At 46.0% G+C, this 15,815-nt stretch overlaps 1 protein-coding gene across 1 annotated transcript; it reads left to right on the plus strand.

Moving 5' to 3' along the window:
- Positions 1-7: 7 nt before the first annotated feature.
- POLR2F (RNA polymerase II, I and III subunit F) lies at positions 8-6,687 on the plus strand. The gene is made up of 5 exons (XM_066633482.1): positions 8-116; positions 3,547-3,616; positions 4,311-4,441; positions 5,561-5,632; positions 6,513-6,687. The coding sequence occupies exons 1-5, from the start codon at positions 97-99 to the stop codon at positions 6,601-6,603; spliced, it is 384 nt and encodes a 127-aa protein (XP_066489579.1). The 5' UTR covers positions 8-96; the 3' UTR covers positions 6,604-6,687.
- The last annotated feature ends 9,128 nt before the right edge of the window (positions 6,688-15,815 follow it).

A 15,815-nucleotide genomic window follows, 5' to 3' on the forward strand; every position in this document is an offset into this window, starting at 1 on the left:
CCCCTTCCGCCGGCGGCGGCCCTGGCCCGGAAGTGCTTGTGCGGCGCTGCGTGCTCGGTGGAAGCTGGTGGTGGCTGAGGCTGGGAGCGCCGCGGCATGTCCGACAACGAGGACAAGTGAGTGGAGCCTCCATGCTCAGGGGCAGTCTACCAGTGTCCCTTGGGGGAGGGCTGCCTGCCTGCCTGCCTGCCTGCCTCTGGCCTCCCCCGGGGACTCCTGAGTGGCTGGAGGAAGAGGCAGAACCGCGGGCTCCCTCCAGCAGGGCTCTGCCTGCGCCCCCTTCGGGACTCCGCCCCGGGAGGACAGGCAGCCCAAGCCCAGGCATGTCTACTCAGAAGTAAGTCCCAGTAGTGTCAGTGGGGCTTACTCCCAGGAAGGTGTGGATAGGATGGGGCTGTAAGGCTGCAGTCCTGTCCACACTTACCTAGGAGTAAGCCCCACTGACTATAATGGGTTTACTTCTGAGTAGACCATGGCGTAGGATTGGGTCCTGAGGCTGCAGTCCTAGCTACACTTTGCTGGGAGTAAGCTCCATTGATTATAATGGGACTTACTTCTGAGGAGACAGGCATAGGATTGGGTTCTAAATCCAGAATGCTTTTTCTGCATGTGCAGAGTATACGCCTGTCCCCCAGGCCCTCGAATACAGTCAGTTCCTGATACCTGCTAAGGCTTTGCTTTTCACTGTGCTGACGCATACTGGTGTGCTGCACGGTCCACGGCTGTGCTGCAGGACTTTGGGGAGGGCCATTTATTAGTAGGGCAACTGCGGGATTTGAGCCCCCTCCTCCACTGGCAGCATGGTGTGCCTTGGCAGCGGTCAAAAAACGGATGGTGTGCCTTGTCCATGTTAGCACCTTGTCAGTGTGTCCTGAGATGGAAAAGGTTGAAAATTGCTGCAGTTGGGTCAGGTTCCTGCAAAACCGAGTGCAGTGGTATTCAAACTGGGACGTCACGATGCCCCAGCCCAGCGGTTTTCAAACGCCCTAAGAGAGTTTTAGCTGCTCTCAGTTCTTGCGGGGGTGGGGTGGAGCGGGGCAGGGGGCAGGCAGGGGCACGATCCCCAGGATTGTGCCACTTAGGTGGGCTTCAGGAGCTTGGGTCCACTTACCAGAGCCTCCTGCAGCCTCCCAGAATCTGCAGGGCTTCAGAAGTGAAAGTGGAGCGATTATGCTCCATTTCTGTTTTAGCGGGGGTGGGGTGTGATCACTCCACTTTCGCTTTCAAAGCTGCAGGAAGCACTGCAGAGGGTCACACCAGGCTCCCCACACCCCTGGGAGGCTGCAGGAGGCTTGGGTAAGTGGGCCCAAATCCCTGCAGCTCCCCTGAGCGGCGCAATCCTGGGGGTTATGCTGCTGCCTCCTCCGTGCCTCCTGGCTGCCCCCACCCCTTAAGGGGGCAGAGGCCAGGGCCCACAGGCTGGGGCGTCGTGACGCCCCAGCCTGAAAAGCCCTGCCCCAGCCTGAAGGCTCTGGCCTCTGCTGGGGGCAGGGAAGAAGCCAGTGGGGCTGCAGGGACTGAGATCCACTCACCAGTCCCTGAAGCAGCCTTCCCGGGGTGCGGGGAGCCCTGCACGAGCGTCTGCTGGGCTCCCCAGGTCGTCAAATGTGAAAGTGGAGTGATCACGCTCCACCTCCGCAAAACCGGAAGTGGAACACGGTTGCTCCACTTTCATTTTTAGAAACATGGGGAACCCTGCAGACGCTAGCACAGGGCTCCCTGTGGTACACAGGGTAAGTGCATCCCAGTCCCTGCAGCCCCCTGAATGATGTGATCCTGGGGATCATGTTGCTGCCTTCCCCCCTCCCCTCCCCTGCAAGGACTTACTGCAGTTTCCAAACTCAGAGATTTTGAAAACCACAGACCTAGTGGATACTGGATCACTGAGCCTATGGGGTTAGATTCCAGGGGACCCTTTTCACCATACACTCTATGTACTTTATGAACCTGAATCTTAACTTGAAGTCTATGGGACTGAGTGATAGTGAGGCGTCATCAACATCTGATGCTATTCCTCAACTCATTGAAGTTTGCCAGCTTAGTTGCCAGTTTCCCTTGGCTTACCCCAGCCCCAGAGCAGCTCTCTGGTAGCCTTCCAGAGATCTCTCATCATTGGCCTCTCATCATCACCAGGGTTATGAAGGCTCAGCTGGAGTCCTCATGCACCATACACTCTATGAACTTTATGAACCTGAATCTTTTCTTGCAGTCTGTGAGGCTAGGTGACAGCAAGGACTCATCAACTTCTCCAGCATCCGATTCTTCCTCCTCTGTGTTTGCTATCCTTCAACTCATTGAAGGTTGCTGGCCCAACAATGAGGCCACAGAGTTCAGCAGTGTGTGTGGGGTGGAGTGCTTTCTCCTCCTCTACCTGCCTCCCTGAGCTTGCCCCAGCCCCATGGCAGAGTAGCCTTCCAGAGGCCAGTGTCCCTGCTCATAGCTCCCCCAAGCCTCCCCAACGCAAGTGCATCCACACAATATTCACAGATAAGCAGAACATAGTCACAGAAATAGTAGGAGCAGGTGGCAATTCTGCCCCTTGCAGATAAGTGAATTCGCATATAAAGAGAACTGACTGTACTATAGTCAGCCTCTCCACTTAACCTGGAATCATGCTGAATCTGGCCCAAAGGACTAGTATCCACTGTGGCCAGCCAGATGTCTTCAGGAAGCCCTGAAGACAATAATCCTTCCCTTCTGAGGTTTCCAGCCCAGTATCTGGTATTGAGAGGCTTGTTGCCTCTGAACTTGGAGGTTCTACATCACTGTAAGGCCTATTTTTCACACATTTGGTTAATTCTTCTTTTAAAGCCATTTAAGCTAGTGGTTATTAGAGTATCTGGTAGTGATTTCTATAAATGACTTGGACTTGTTACGGCTCCAGAGATGGAGGATTGTGAGTTGGTTAATGATGTAGAAAAACAGAAAATACTGTTAACCAGCAATTGAAGGTTACTACAGAGCAGCTAGGAAATGCTCCATTTGATCTCTTATGAGGTATGTGGTGGTTGGATTTTGATTTGGTGGTTTTGTTTCATTTACTACAGTCAGGGTGAAGAAGCTGCATGATGGTGATTGATCTGCTTGTCACTGTTTATGGCTAGGCTGGAATTCAAAATTGCTGGTTATTTTGTCAGCATAGACTGGAGGAGCTCCATGAAAAAGGAGCTTTTCAGTCCAACATGGAGCACTGGATCTGGCAGAGCAGGGCTCCACCAGTCCCACCCCCCCTCCCACCTCAGTTCCCCCACCTGCCCTCTCCCCACCCCAAAATGCCTCCCCCTCCCCCTACAAACTTTACTGCTGCAAGGAGCTCCTACCTTGCTCTGGGCAGTGTTTGTCCATCGCTGGGCTGATGGTCCCTACATGCTTTATGGTGTGTTTGTCATCCAGCACTGACGGTATGCTCGTGCTGTTGGCGCTGAAGAGCTCAGGATTGGGCTCTTAGAGGGCAGTGGATAGGAATGATAGCAAGCAAGAGAGTACTTTCAACACTGCTGGAGCTCTGGAACTGTATGTAAGGCTTTTATGCATTTCTTTCACTAGTTTTGATGGAGATGACTTTGATGATGTGGAAGAAGATGAAGGGCTGGATGATCTAGAAAATGCTGAGGAGGTAAGTACTTCAAGCTTGTGATGAACTAAGTAAAAATCACAGTATTTACTTATAGTTCTCTGTGCAGTTTCTTCAGTGTCTGTCTTTTCTCATTTGTGTTTGTACCTGGATGTTTTGTCATGTGTTTTCTGTGTCAGATCAGGAGCTAAAGAGCAAGAATAGGAGGTGTCTGTTGTAGCCTTGGGCCTGTGTGGTTCCAGTCTCTAGTGGTACTAACTCCTTGCAGGGTCAAGTATGATCAGAGTTTTAAAATGTGGTTAGAAAATGGGTTCAGGTATAGTCAAAGGGAACACACCAGCTCTTAGTTTATTTTGTTGTTGTTGTTCAGTCGTTAAGTCATGTTCGACTCTTCGTGACCCCATGAACTACAGCACGCCAGGCTTCCCTGTCTACCACTAACTTCCAGAGTTTATCCAAATTCATGTTCATTGCCTTGGTGACACTGTCTAACCATCCTATGGACATGAGTATCTTAGTTTACTACTTGTTTTCAAATAAAAATGCTTGGCAGCCACAAGTATTAATAAGATACGGTACATATTTTTCACCAAATGTTTATCTTCTTTCAGAGTTTTTTAAAATATTCTTAATGCAAATCCTCCTGTAGACTTCATTTTAAAACTTCAAGCATCTGTAAGAACTTGAGCATGTATACATGTAAATATGCTTACAGTTCCTTATATTTAATCTACAGGAGGGTCAGGAAAATGTGGAAATCTTGCCATCTGGAGAGCGGCAGCAGGCAAACCAGAAGCGAATCACCACTCCCTATATGACCAAATATGAGCGGGCCAGAGTTCTTGGCACCCGTGCCCTCCAGATAGCGTAAGTGTGGTTTTGGTCCATGCCTTAAGGATACCTTATACTTTATGGAGTAGGTACTTTCATCTGGGACTGTTCCATCCAAGGGCACAATCTGCAGTACAGAACTGGGAGCAGATAGGAGCTTCTGCTTATATGCCAGAAGATTTTTGGCTTGGGTTTCACGGCATCATGTTGCATTGGTTTCCTTCTGTTTGCAGGCACAGATTGGGTAGGGGTTGGGAAGTTCATAGATTTGTTATAAGGCATCATCTTATGAAATTGCACAAACAGTAGATCTCTGGAAGAAGATACCTTTGGGATAGAGTTATGCACAAGGGATGGCAGACAATAGGTTGTAATATATCCTGTAACATGTATAGCCATGCTTCCTGGAAGCTTTTGATATAAGCTGTATTCTATACTTGTAACTTCCCATATCTTCCAAAGTACTTCCAGTCTGTTGCATTGTCCATAGAATTCAAATATTTAGTAATTTAGGAAGCAATTATGAAAGCCTGCTGCTTTAAATTAGTTAGGAGACCAGCTTTTTTATCTTGTTAAAGAGAGATCTCTGTCCTTTATCTCAGTTGCTGGCTATTGCTATATAAACTACTTACTTTTACTTTGAAAACAAAATGGTAGCAACCTCCGGTACCTAGATCCATCTAGCATGCATGCTAGAGGATGCGTGTGAAACATCTCAATCTCTCAACTAATAGAGATGAATACAGCACTGATATGTAGTACATATTTTGGTGATACTATGCATGTAGTTCTATAAGAAGACCAGGATTTCAAGCCAATGTTGTGCTTGTGCAAACAACTTAGGGCGCTAAAAAATTATTCACCAATAAATATATAAAAACTAGGTCATTGGTGTATTGGGCAGAAAGCTTTTACTTTCTGAATAAGCAGGAGGGGGAAAACATACATAGTTCATGGATTCAAAATATCCCTGGACTGCTTTCTTGTTTTAACTCAATAAATATCCCACAAGCAGAGTTGGTTTGATAACCCAGAGGAAGTTTGTATGGTAGTGTCTATAAGAAAAATGTGCATGTTTGACAATCGTGCCGCATGCTTTACTGCCATCTCATGGTTTATTCCTATTGATGAGTCTGGATTTTTTCCCCTCCTCAGTATGTGTGCCCCAGTGATGGTTGAGCTGGAAGGAGAGACTGACCCCTTGCTAATTGCCATGAAAGAGCTCAAGTAAGTTGGGAACATCTAGCAGCATGCATGTGATTTTTTCTTTGCATGCCATTTTCTCTCTGCACCCCCACCCCCGGGTAGAAGCTGACATATTGTCCTTTAAGCACAGATTCAGAATGCTTTGAATCAGCAAGAAGTCTTCTTTCTTTACGTATGCTCCATCTTGAATTGGAAATAGTAATAAACACACTAACACTTCACCCATAAATCACATATGTGTTTTTGAATGACTAGTTTTTGTGATGCTTGGCTGCCCTGAGATAGTTGTCATAAGGAACTGACTTCCAGAAATGTCATGCTGGATATGCTTTCAGGCCATAGCAAATTCTTGTGATCTTTAAAAAATGATGTACGGCTAGTTATAAACCTAATATTGTGGACAAATTCCAAGCTGGCTAATTACATTGTTGATCTAAAAAGTTGTACTTGGATTAAATTGGATTGGCCTGAATCATTCACTTTTCCAAGAGCTTTTAACACCTATTGTTTTCCACTCAGAGTTAGGTTGCCATTTCAATGACTGGTGAAGTATCTGAATGCTTTAAACTCTGCTAGACAGTTGTGTTATAGATGTGGAGCTGTAGCATTGACAGGGCCATTCATGTCACACTGACTATTTAGTTACTTTGTTGCCTGTTCATTGGGGAGGGCATCTTGTCAGGTCTAACCTGCTTCTGAGATTGGATTCAGCACTGTAAAATACTAAGCATCTCCTTCCCAGCTTCATGGAGCACTTGGCATTTTATGTCAGAGGCCTTTGTAAGGGAAGACTTGGGAGTATTCAACATAATGCACCCTCCATCAGGTGTCGTCAGTACCTTGCTGAGAGCTCCATGATACAACCAAGGTGCACTCAAGGTGTACTCTTTCTTTCTTGCAGGGCTCGGAAGATTCCCATAATTATCCGGAGATACTTGCCAGATGGGAGTTATGAAGACTGGGGTGTTGATGAACTAATTATCACAGACTGATTGGTTTCCCTTCAGCTCCCTACCCTCACTTTTACTGCAAATAATTTTTTATTTTTGTGTAAATATTAAAATTCTACTGTAAAAGTGTCCTCTTTCTTCCTTCTCACAGCTTAGTTCTTGGGAGAAAATATAGTCTAGTGTTATGGCTAGATTCCATAACATTACAACTAATTCCTCTCTCACATCCATGCAGTTTAGCCTGTTTCTGCCTTTGCAATGCAAAATGGAGATGCCTGCTGCCTTTGAAACATTTCAGCTGTCAGCTAGCATTGGGGCACAAAAGAGGCTTCCCCCTGCCCTTGATTCTGCCCATCATGTTCTACCTAAGCCATTTCAAAGGGATCCTGCAGCTGCCAGGCTTCCAGATGCCCTCCAAGGAAATTGAGAGACCCTTCTCCCCTCCCCTGACCTACACCCTTTTCCAGGGGCCTGTAGTAGAGGAGACATTTCTGTTGCCTGCCAGCAGACAAACATGCCTTTGTGCCTGGGAGCAAGTTGCCTTGGAAACCCCCAATTTCCCCTCTGATCAGGACTGGCTCTGTGGGCTTCTCAGGAGTATCACAGAGCAACTCTCATCAAATCTCCCATTGTTCCCTGCTCCTGCCCGGCTTCTTATCAATCAACAGGATCCCCTTACAGTGGCAGTTCTACAGCAGGAAGCGCAGTTGCCCTGATGAGTAGCCCTACCTAGAGTGACTGGGTTTGACATGTATAGGAATCTGCTTTGCTGTACAGTATGTATCAGTGCATCTCTTTCCAACTGCCCTGCTCCTGTTTCAGTTATAGCTGTACCATAAGTACATCTAGTCTTTCCATTGAAACCCTGCATACCTCTCCAAAATAGCAGGAAGAAGGTTCTTAAACTTGGCTATAGTAAACCTCCCTCCATCAAGAAAAAGCTATGTGGGGTGCCCAAAGGGTGACAGACAACACCAGAGGGAATGTGTACTCTTGATCAAAAGAAAATAGCTATTTGGATATGACACTTGGATCAAAGACAGTGTATACAGCTTTGCATTCCAGTTTTTTGAATGAGATGCTGACTTATCTTTGTATATAGAAGATGGATAGTACATTTATTTTGTTTTTTGTGTTTTTTAAATGGTCAAAAGTAACATACAACGAACTTTTAAACAACCCACATTCCTTAAAACCAATAACTATGATACAGCAACTTGTTTAAAATATTGTAATCAGCTGAGTTGTTAAATTGGTAGTAACCGATAAAAGCTTTGGAAATAGCCATGTTGTAAGCTACTGGCAAAGAGTGACCAAACTGACACTCTATAGGCAAAGACTTCCAGAGTGAGGGTATCATGACTGAAAAAGCCCTGTCTGCTCTCCTTTTAGGTTCCATAAGTGTAAAGCAGTGGTTCCCAACATATAGGACACTGCGGACCACTGAGGCAAAAATTGGAATTGTGGACCACGTGCGACACCCCACTCCCACACACAAAAAATACATTTAAATTTGTAATACAGGCAGCCCTTATTATCCATAGGGATTCTGTTCATGGAACTCCCATGGATAGGGAAAACCATAGGTATTCCAAACCTGCAGTTTTCACCCCTCCCAAACCTGATCAGAACTGACTAGTCTGGAGACTCTTCTGAAAGCCTGCAGACTCTTCTGTCTGTCTTTGCCGAAAACCGGAAGTCACCCTTTAAATTATTCCAGGCTTCATTCTGAAGCCCACAGAGGCCACAGGCAGACACCTACAGCCTATGCAGGCTTCCGAACAGCTCCCCTCGCCACTGGAGGCTCCAGGTTGGCCCGCACCATGGGCTCAGAGACCCACTGATGAAGAAATCCAGGGTACCAAGCTTGTGGATAATGCAGGCTGCCTGCAATTAGGGATTTATTCTATGAGAGCAGATTTGTGGTTTGCTGCTTTTACTGCCAGCTGCAGGCAGTCCGTTCTCTGCCCTCTGGTGGTCTATGGGGGACTGCTCATCAGCGAGATGCTGGAAGTGATCAAAAGCTATTTTTTCCTGAGACCTCACGGACCATTTCTCAGGGTCTCCCTGGACCACAGGTTGGGAACCAGTGATGTTGTAAAGGATGGGTGAGGATACAGAGCAGTTTCATTTGCTGGCCTCAGTGTGCAAGCAAGAATATATGCAAGGTCTCCCAAAGACATGCCAGTCTTTGGCCATGAAGTCAAGCTGGGTCTGGAAATAAATTGGAAGCCAATGCAGATAGGTCAGCACTAAAGCGGTATGATCTTTGGCAAATTTGCTAGATGTGCAGCTATGTTCTGTACACCTAGGGGTTCTGAATAGTGTTCAGTTATAGTATACTGTTATGATCTAGACTAGAGGTCACTGTTGGATGGGTGACCATAGTAGAATCATGGTCATTGTGATATTAACACTACATGCTGAACCTGGATATGCAGCCACTGGAAGATATTTGTGTTAATAAGTACAAACCAGAACTTCATGGATTCTTATAGGCAAGTCCAATGGGATAGAGCAAATTTTTCCAGTTGTTTCCAGATTTGTGTCCACAAATGTGGAGGACAAAGCTGGTTGCAGCGCTGAAAAGTTTGGGAACCACTGATCTGTCCTGTTGAAGCCACTGAGAGGTCATAAAGGTCACATTCCCTTGTCAAATGCCAGCTGCAGATTGCATTAGTAGCTCTGATAGTATCCTCACCCCAGGCCTGAACCTTGATGGTTCCAGAAAATCCATACCATTACTTCTTGATTGACTGGCTTACTGTGTAAGGGCAGATTTTAAATAGGCCTATAATTTACCCAGTCAGCTGCATTCAGTGAGGGTTTTTCAGTATGGGCTTTGCCATCCCTTATGCTCAGAACTGACTCCCAAAACACCTATGCAGTTTTCACTTCCTTCAAATACTTTCTTAAAACCCCCCCTTTCTTGTAAAGCTGGTGGTACCATGCCTTAATCCAGTTCTTTTCAAAGTATCTGCTCTGGCACACCGGCACTTTTTATGTGCCAGGGGCTGGCTAAACAAACAAACAAATAAAAATCAGCTCTCACCTCGTCTCTCCTGCTGTCTCTTAGCTGCTTGCAAGGCTTGGCGTGTGTCCAAGTCCTGTGGCAAGCCTCCGGAGACTTCCTGGCTCCAATCTCTCAAGGAAGAGAGAAGCCACACAGAAGCTAAGTTGCGGACCATGAACCGATGGCGCATGGACCAGCACCAATCACTGGTTTGAGAAGCATGGCCTTAGTCCTCCTTCCCTACTGTAACTAAGCTTGAGTATGTAATTGAAGCAATCATGTAAACGTAATTGAAGCAATCATGTAAACTTCTATTTACTCCTGCCACTGTTGTCTCCCATTTGACAATATCTAGATTCTAAGCCTTTGGGGCAGTGACCTGCCTTTTTACTCCATGTAAAGTGTTACGCACGTTGATGATGCTCTATTAATAATAGCTTCCTTCTGTGCCACAAACATCTCTCCCTGGCCTAGTTTAGCATTTACTGTGTTACTGAAGACTTTAGTAGTTTCTGATTGGTTTTTACAAACTGTGACTGTTGAGCAAGCCATTTGTCTGATGCAGTTCTCCAAAGATCTTGTAACAAATAATTAAACTAATACTTAAAACCGATTCCATAAAAGTTGACAAACAGATGCTGCGGACACCTCCACTGGCTCTGGATGAATAGTGGCATCTAAACCAGACTGGATGCAAATGGTTTTTTTGGCGAAATATTTAGCAAATGTGTCATGAAATTCCCAGAAGTCTGAAGGTAGGAGAGGATGGAATGATTCCATTCCACCTGGAACAGTGTCGGGTAACTTCACTTTGCTGACATGACGACGATGAAGTAAGATTTCTTTGCCGCCATAACGTAAGCCTTCAAATGGGTTCAAAGCTGCATTTGGGAAGATTTGGCGCATGATGTCCACCACTGTCTCTCTTGCAATTTCATTGTGCGGATTTCCTCAGTAAACCAAGGAGAAATATGGGAAGGGCACCAAGAAGTAGTTACAACAAAAGCTTGGGTTAGTTTTTGATTGCAATAATTAACTAGGCTGGAGATCAGAAGTCTGGTGCAAGGCCAGCCCTTCCATTAGGCCCACTGAAGCAGTCGCCCCAGGCAGCAGATTAGTGTGTGTGTGTAGGGGGGGGCACTGATCTATGTATGTCCTCTTGCCTCCACTGCATGTCCTCTGCCATTGGAAAAACAAGAGGGGGGTGAAGAGGGAATGTGGAGGGAAGGGGAATGCTGAGCTAGAACACTGGAGAGGGGGATGAACGAAGGCTGGCACACCATTGGGTGGGGGAGGGGAGCATTTGGCAAGCCAACTCAGATGTCAGGAGGTCTTGGGCCAGTGAGAGTAGCTGACAAATCCTGCAGGGCATTTCTGAAATCAGTTGAATCCTCTTGAGGGGCAGGCCATCTAAAAATCTGCTTCCCCTGCAGGATTTATGGGCTTCCATGATGCATTTTAATGGCAGAAAATAGATTTACCATCTAAGTGTGAAATCAGGTTGAATGGATGCTCTGTCACATGTTTGGGGCTGCTGACCAATTGCAAAAACCGCATGATGGCCATCCTGAGTTACACCTGATAAGACAGACTTGGAGTGGATGCAGAAGTCTGACAGACAGCCCTTGTTCCTTGTCTGTCTGTCTGTCTGCTCACCCAAGCCACTAGAGATTTCCTCATAGGCGTAAATGGAATGAGCGGCTGAGAAAGGTGATTTAAAAAATTGGGAGTGGTTTTAGAGGCAATCTGGAGAAATAGCAGGTAGAGGGACATGATTACCAGCTATCAACACGAGCAGGCACTAAAACCACAAGGAATACGTGGTGCGCTCACAGCAACCTCGCCAGTAAAAGGTTAATCTGGAGAGTTATAGCTTACAAGTCTCCTCGCCTTTCCCCCCTCCCTCTGGCGTTTAATCACGTTGGCGTGATGAAATTTCAGTAATGAAATGTGCCTTTGTGTGATCATTTTGGCATCCGCAATGAAGCGCGGGAGTCGTTTTCTTGGTTCTCTTAAAAAAAAAGGCTCTTTGTTTTAACGCTCCCCTCCTCCTCCCCCCACCGAAGCTTTGCATCTATATCAGATACAATTAAAGGGATAGCAAGGGACTCCAGGCCTGCTTCCAGCAGACTGCCATGAGAATGTTCCGCCTCTTTGTGTCCAATATGGAAGCTGGTGGGTGCCGGATCCTGCTTTTGCTGTGATCCTGCCTGTCAGTGATTAAAAGAGCACACTGCCACTTCCTTAACCAACCTTCCTTCAGGGGAAAGGATGGGGGAATGATGTGGGGGGATCATGATGTGAATTAGGCTGGAAGGAACTCTTGGGCCAGCTTTGCTTTGTCCCTTATTCACAGTTCCAGTACCTTTTGGCTGCAGCAATCTCCTGTTCGGCACATATTCCCCTAACTAAGATCTCAGCTGTGCTTCCCTAGAGCTATTGGAAAGGCAGGAGCTGGGATATAATGTGGTTCTCTCTCCCAACTTTTCAAATGGTTTTCCCTGACAACCTTTGGTTTCTCTCTGTCCTGGGTTGCTCATTGTTTTCTTGGGTTACCTGAGAGCACATCTTCACGTACAAAGTCCTGCCTTCTCTGCCGTTGCCAGTTGAAATATTAGTGGGATTTAAATTAGTAAAACAAAATGGCCTCATTGATTTCAATGGTGCTGAGTCAGGAGTTAATTTCTTTGATACAATCAATACTCATCATCAGAAGAGCCTTGTAGGATCAGGTTGAGGGCTCATCTAGTCCAGCTTTCTATATCTCACAATGGCCTACCACCAGATAAGACAACAAATTTCCTGTTCTTTAACCAGTTCCTAATCCATAAGAGGACCTGCCAGTGGTGTAGCTAATGATTGTGTAGCCCGGTGCCAAGTTCAAAATGTTGCCCTGGAAGTGATGTCACAACCGGACGTGACATCGTGTCCAGGATTTTTAAAAATTGAAAATGGGGAGGAACCCACCTCCTCCCCCCAGCAGTTCACCACCCATTTGCTCTGCTGCCTCCCCCCAGTCAGTGGCATAGCTAAGGCATATATCTGCTACCTGAGGTCAAAGAAGATTTTGTGCCCCCCCCCCGCATAACAAAATCAAATTTAATTAAATAAATAAATAAGTTATTAGTTCCATGCTGTATCATACTAACATCCCATTGGCACTCAGAACAATCAGTCTCATAGGTCAGTTTGGAGTTGAGCAAATCCACTTTTTGTTCCACAAGGCAGTCATTTTCTGGTTCATTGGCCATAACTTTTGATAGAATTCAGATATTCCAGTGGTGTTTGTTGCATTGCATTCTGCATTAAATAACCTTTCCAATGATAGAATACAGATAGATAAAAATACAATGGTATTATTCATACATACCAAGATTTTCCCATTTTGGTCACTAGCATCAAGCTCAGCTTGTTGCCCCCTAAAGTTTGATGCCTGGTGCAGCTGCTACCCTCTGCACCTCCTTAGCTACGCCACTGGGACCTGCCCTCTAATTCCCAGACTGTTGAGTTTTCTCAGGAGCCTTTGGTGAGGGACTGTCATATTGGAATAACTTCCGGGGGGAAGCTATGTCAGTCTGTTGCAACGAAAACAACAAGGAGCTTTGTGGCATCTTGACAATTAACAGGTTTGTTGTGGCAGAAGCTTTGGAGGGATTAGAGTTATCTGATGTAGGCTCTGGACTAAGAACCAGATACCACATCAGTATTTTAAGATGTCACACAACACTTTGTTCTATTCGGGGATGGTGAAGCAAAAGCAATGGCTGCTACCCTGGAATTCAGCGGAGTGATTTTTCTCTGTAAACCGCTTTGTGAACTTCTAGTTGAAAAGCGGTATATAAATACTGTTAATAATAATAATTAATAATAAGACTTGACACTGTAGCGAGACAGCCAAGGACAATTCTTCACATTTACAACCTTGTTCCTGTTCCTCGACTCATCCCCTTGCTATCCTGTTGCTACTATTACCCTCAGGTAAGTGGTGAGTGTTCACCTATTAACTACTCAGATATGATCAAATGGGCTTCTGATTCTTCATGAATAGTACATTGCCTGAATAAGCTCACTTGGTTGGGCATATAAAGCATTTGAACTGAAAGGACCCTCCAGGGGATCAGAGCCAAAGATTCTCATGAGAGTCAGTAGGGAGAAGGTCAGGCCAAATGCATAACCCACTCACCCACTGCATTCTTTGCGCAAGCCCACACACAGAAAGAATGGACACTAGGCAAAACATGGCATTTTCTAACTTTTAGGTGACCTCTAGTTACGCATCCCCTTTCCTTACCTTGCTGCCCTTGGTCTTGTGGGAACATACTTCAAAGTGAATAAAGGATCTGTCATTGCTCATTGTCTTGAAAACCTTGCTGTGGAACCACATGTCTGATGGGATAGAGCAAGTAGCGGAGCCTATGAAGACTGTGCACCTAGCTCCTCCCATCATGCTATGTGACACGACAACATAGAGATCAGGAGGTGTCCGTTGTCTTCAAGGATATTATGGGGGCTTGAAACAAAAGAACCATGGTATGAAATGGAAGTCTTAAAGGTACAGACAGGTGCTTTTGGCTGCTCTATGTGATCTTGTGTAGGAGTTAGGGCACAATCCTAACCAGGTCTGCTCAGAAGTAAGCCCTATTTTGTTCAATGGGGCTTACCATAAGGAAAGTGTGGTTAGGATTGCAGCCTTAGGGCAGTGCTATTCAAACTGGGGCATCGCGATGTCCCAACCTGAGGGCCCTGGTCTCTTTTCCCTTAAGAGGCAGCCTTTTCCCTGCGGGGGCAGCCTGGAGGCAGGGAGGAGGCAGCGGCGCAATCCCCAGGATCGCACCACTCAGGGGGCTGCAGGGGCTTGGGTGCGCTTACCCAAGCCTCCTGCAGCCTCCCCGGGTTGCAGGGAGCCCGGCATGACTTCTGGCAGGGCTCCCCGCAGCAGGGAAAGTGGATGTAGAGTGATCGCGCTCCACTTCCGCTTTAGCAAAGATTAGATAAGCTGCTTGGAGATACACCATCTGTGAGCTTCAGATGACCATCATTACTATTGAGTCCTAACTTCCCACCAGCTTTAACTGGCTGCAGTTGGAGATGAAAGGCGTGGTCCAACAAAAGGTTAAGCCCAGACTTTTGGTCTGTGTTTTGTTGGTGCCCTTTCAGCAGACAGAAGCAATGTTTATGCAAGAAGAGTATACCGAGGGAAGGAATGGTTTTTTGAGCTTCTCAGCCCAGTCTTCTGGGGGAGGGGGTGTGATAGGGAGAAAAGGCAAAATAATAATAATAATAATAAAAAAGAGGAAATAGAAATTGACACAAATAGCTGAAACCTTTTAAGTTTATTATTCCATACATTTGATGCAAAGTTAATGATGCTAGGACAACACAGGGTTGTGGTGCTGGGGACAGGGAAGGATGTGCTACTTGCATAAATAAAGGTGCAGAGCAGTTAAGAGGTTACATGCATACAAGGGGTTCAGGCATACTACATGTTCTTTTCACACAGCCTGGAGAAGAGATCCATCATCCATAGGTGAAAATGGATGCAAGCATATATAAAGTTTACCACCTTGGCTGGATTAGCCTCAGCCACTTCAATCCAAAGGGGTTGGGAAGAACAGTGTGTGCTACAATTACACTGTAACCAGTCGTGAGCCCATCCGCATGCACTTCCATGGCAACTGTTGGCTCTATGATGTGTTATCCAGCCCATCATGTGCTACTTTTATTTATTTATTTATTTGTCATGACAGTCTTCAGACTGGCATGCTTTAGGACACTGAGAGCAATGTGTGTTTTGAAGCCTTGGCAGGGGCAAGCAAACCTTCACCCAGGGCCACACAAGAGAGCAAATATCAGCTTAGCTTGAACAGTTGCCTTCAACTTGAAAATTCAAAACAGATTGGAAGTTGAATTGAATGTTACATTGCCCAATTTTTTAAAAAGCCAATTCACCATCATATAGTGATACCATTCTTGTTATGGCGAAGGCAGTAGTTAGTTGCTAATAATTACGAACATGTGAGTGGGGCTGGCCCCACCATTGGCAAAGTGAGATGGAAGCCTAAAGGACAGCAATCATTTAGTTTACCATTCTTTGGAGAATCACTTGAGTTTCCTATTTCAAAACCCCAAATATCTTGTGCTCTCTCTGTATGAGAAAGTAAGGGTACATCTGCTTAACACTGTGGTCTTGGCGATGTTCTCTTGGCCTGGATCTCAGTGTCCATTCTAGTGGTAAATGTTT

This window comes from Tiliqua scincoides, chromosome 7 (assembly GCF_035046505.1).
Source record: "Tiliqua scincoides isolate rTilSci1 chromosome 7, rTilSci1.hap2, whole genome shotgun sequence".
In the NCBI taxonomy this organism is placed as follows: domain Eukaryota; kingdom Metazoa; phylum Chordata; class Lepidosauria; order Squamata; family Scincidae; genus Tiliqua; species Tiliqua scincoides.

What these genes read in the sequence shown, in the direction of transcription:
- POLR2F (XM_066633482.1), top strand. Translation starts at nt 97, where the DNA reads ATGTCCGACAACGAGGACAA. An exon ending in ATGTCCGACAACGAGGACAA is followed by an intron (nt 117 to 3,546) that starts GTGAGTGGAGCC and finishes TTCTTTCACTAG; the next exon opens with TTTTGATGGAGATGACTTTG. An exon ending in ATCTAGAAAATGCTGAGGAG is followed by an intron (nt 3,617 to 4,310) that starts GTAAGTACTTCA and finishes TTTAATCTACAG; the next exon opens with GAGGGTCAGGAAAATGTGGA.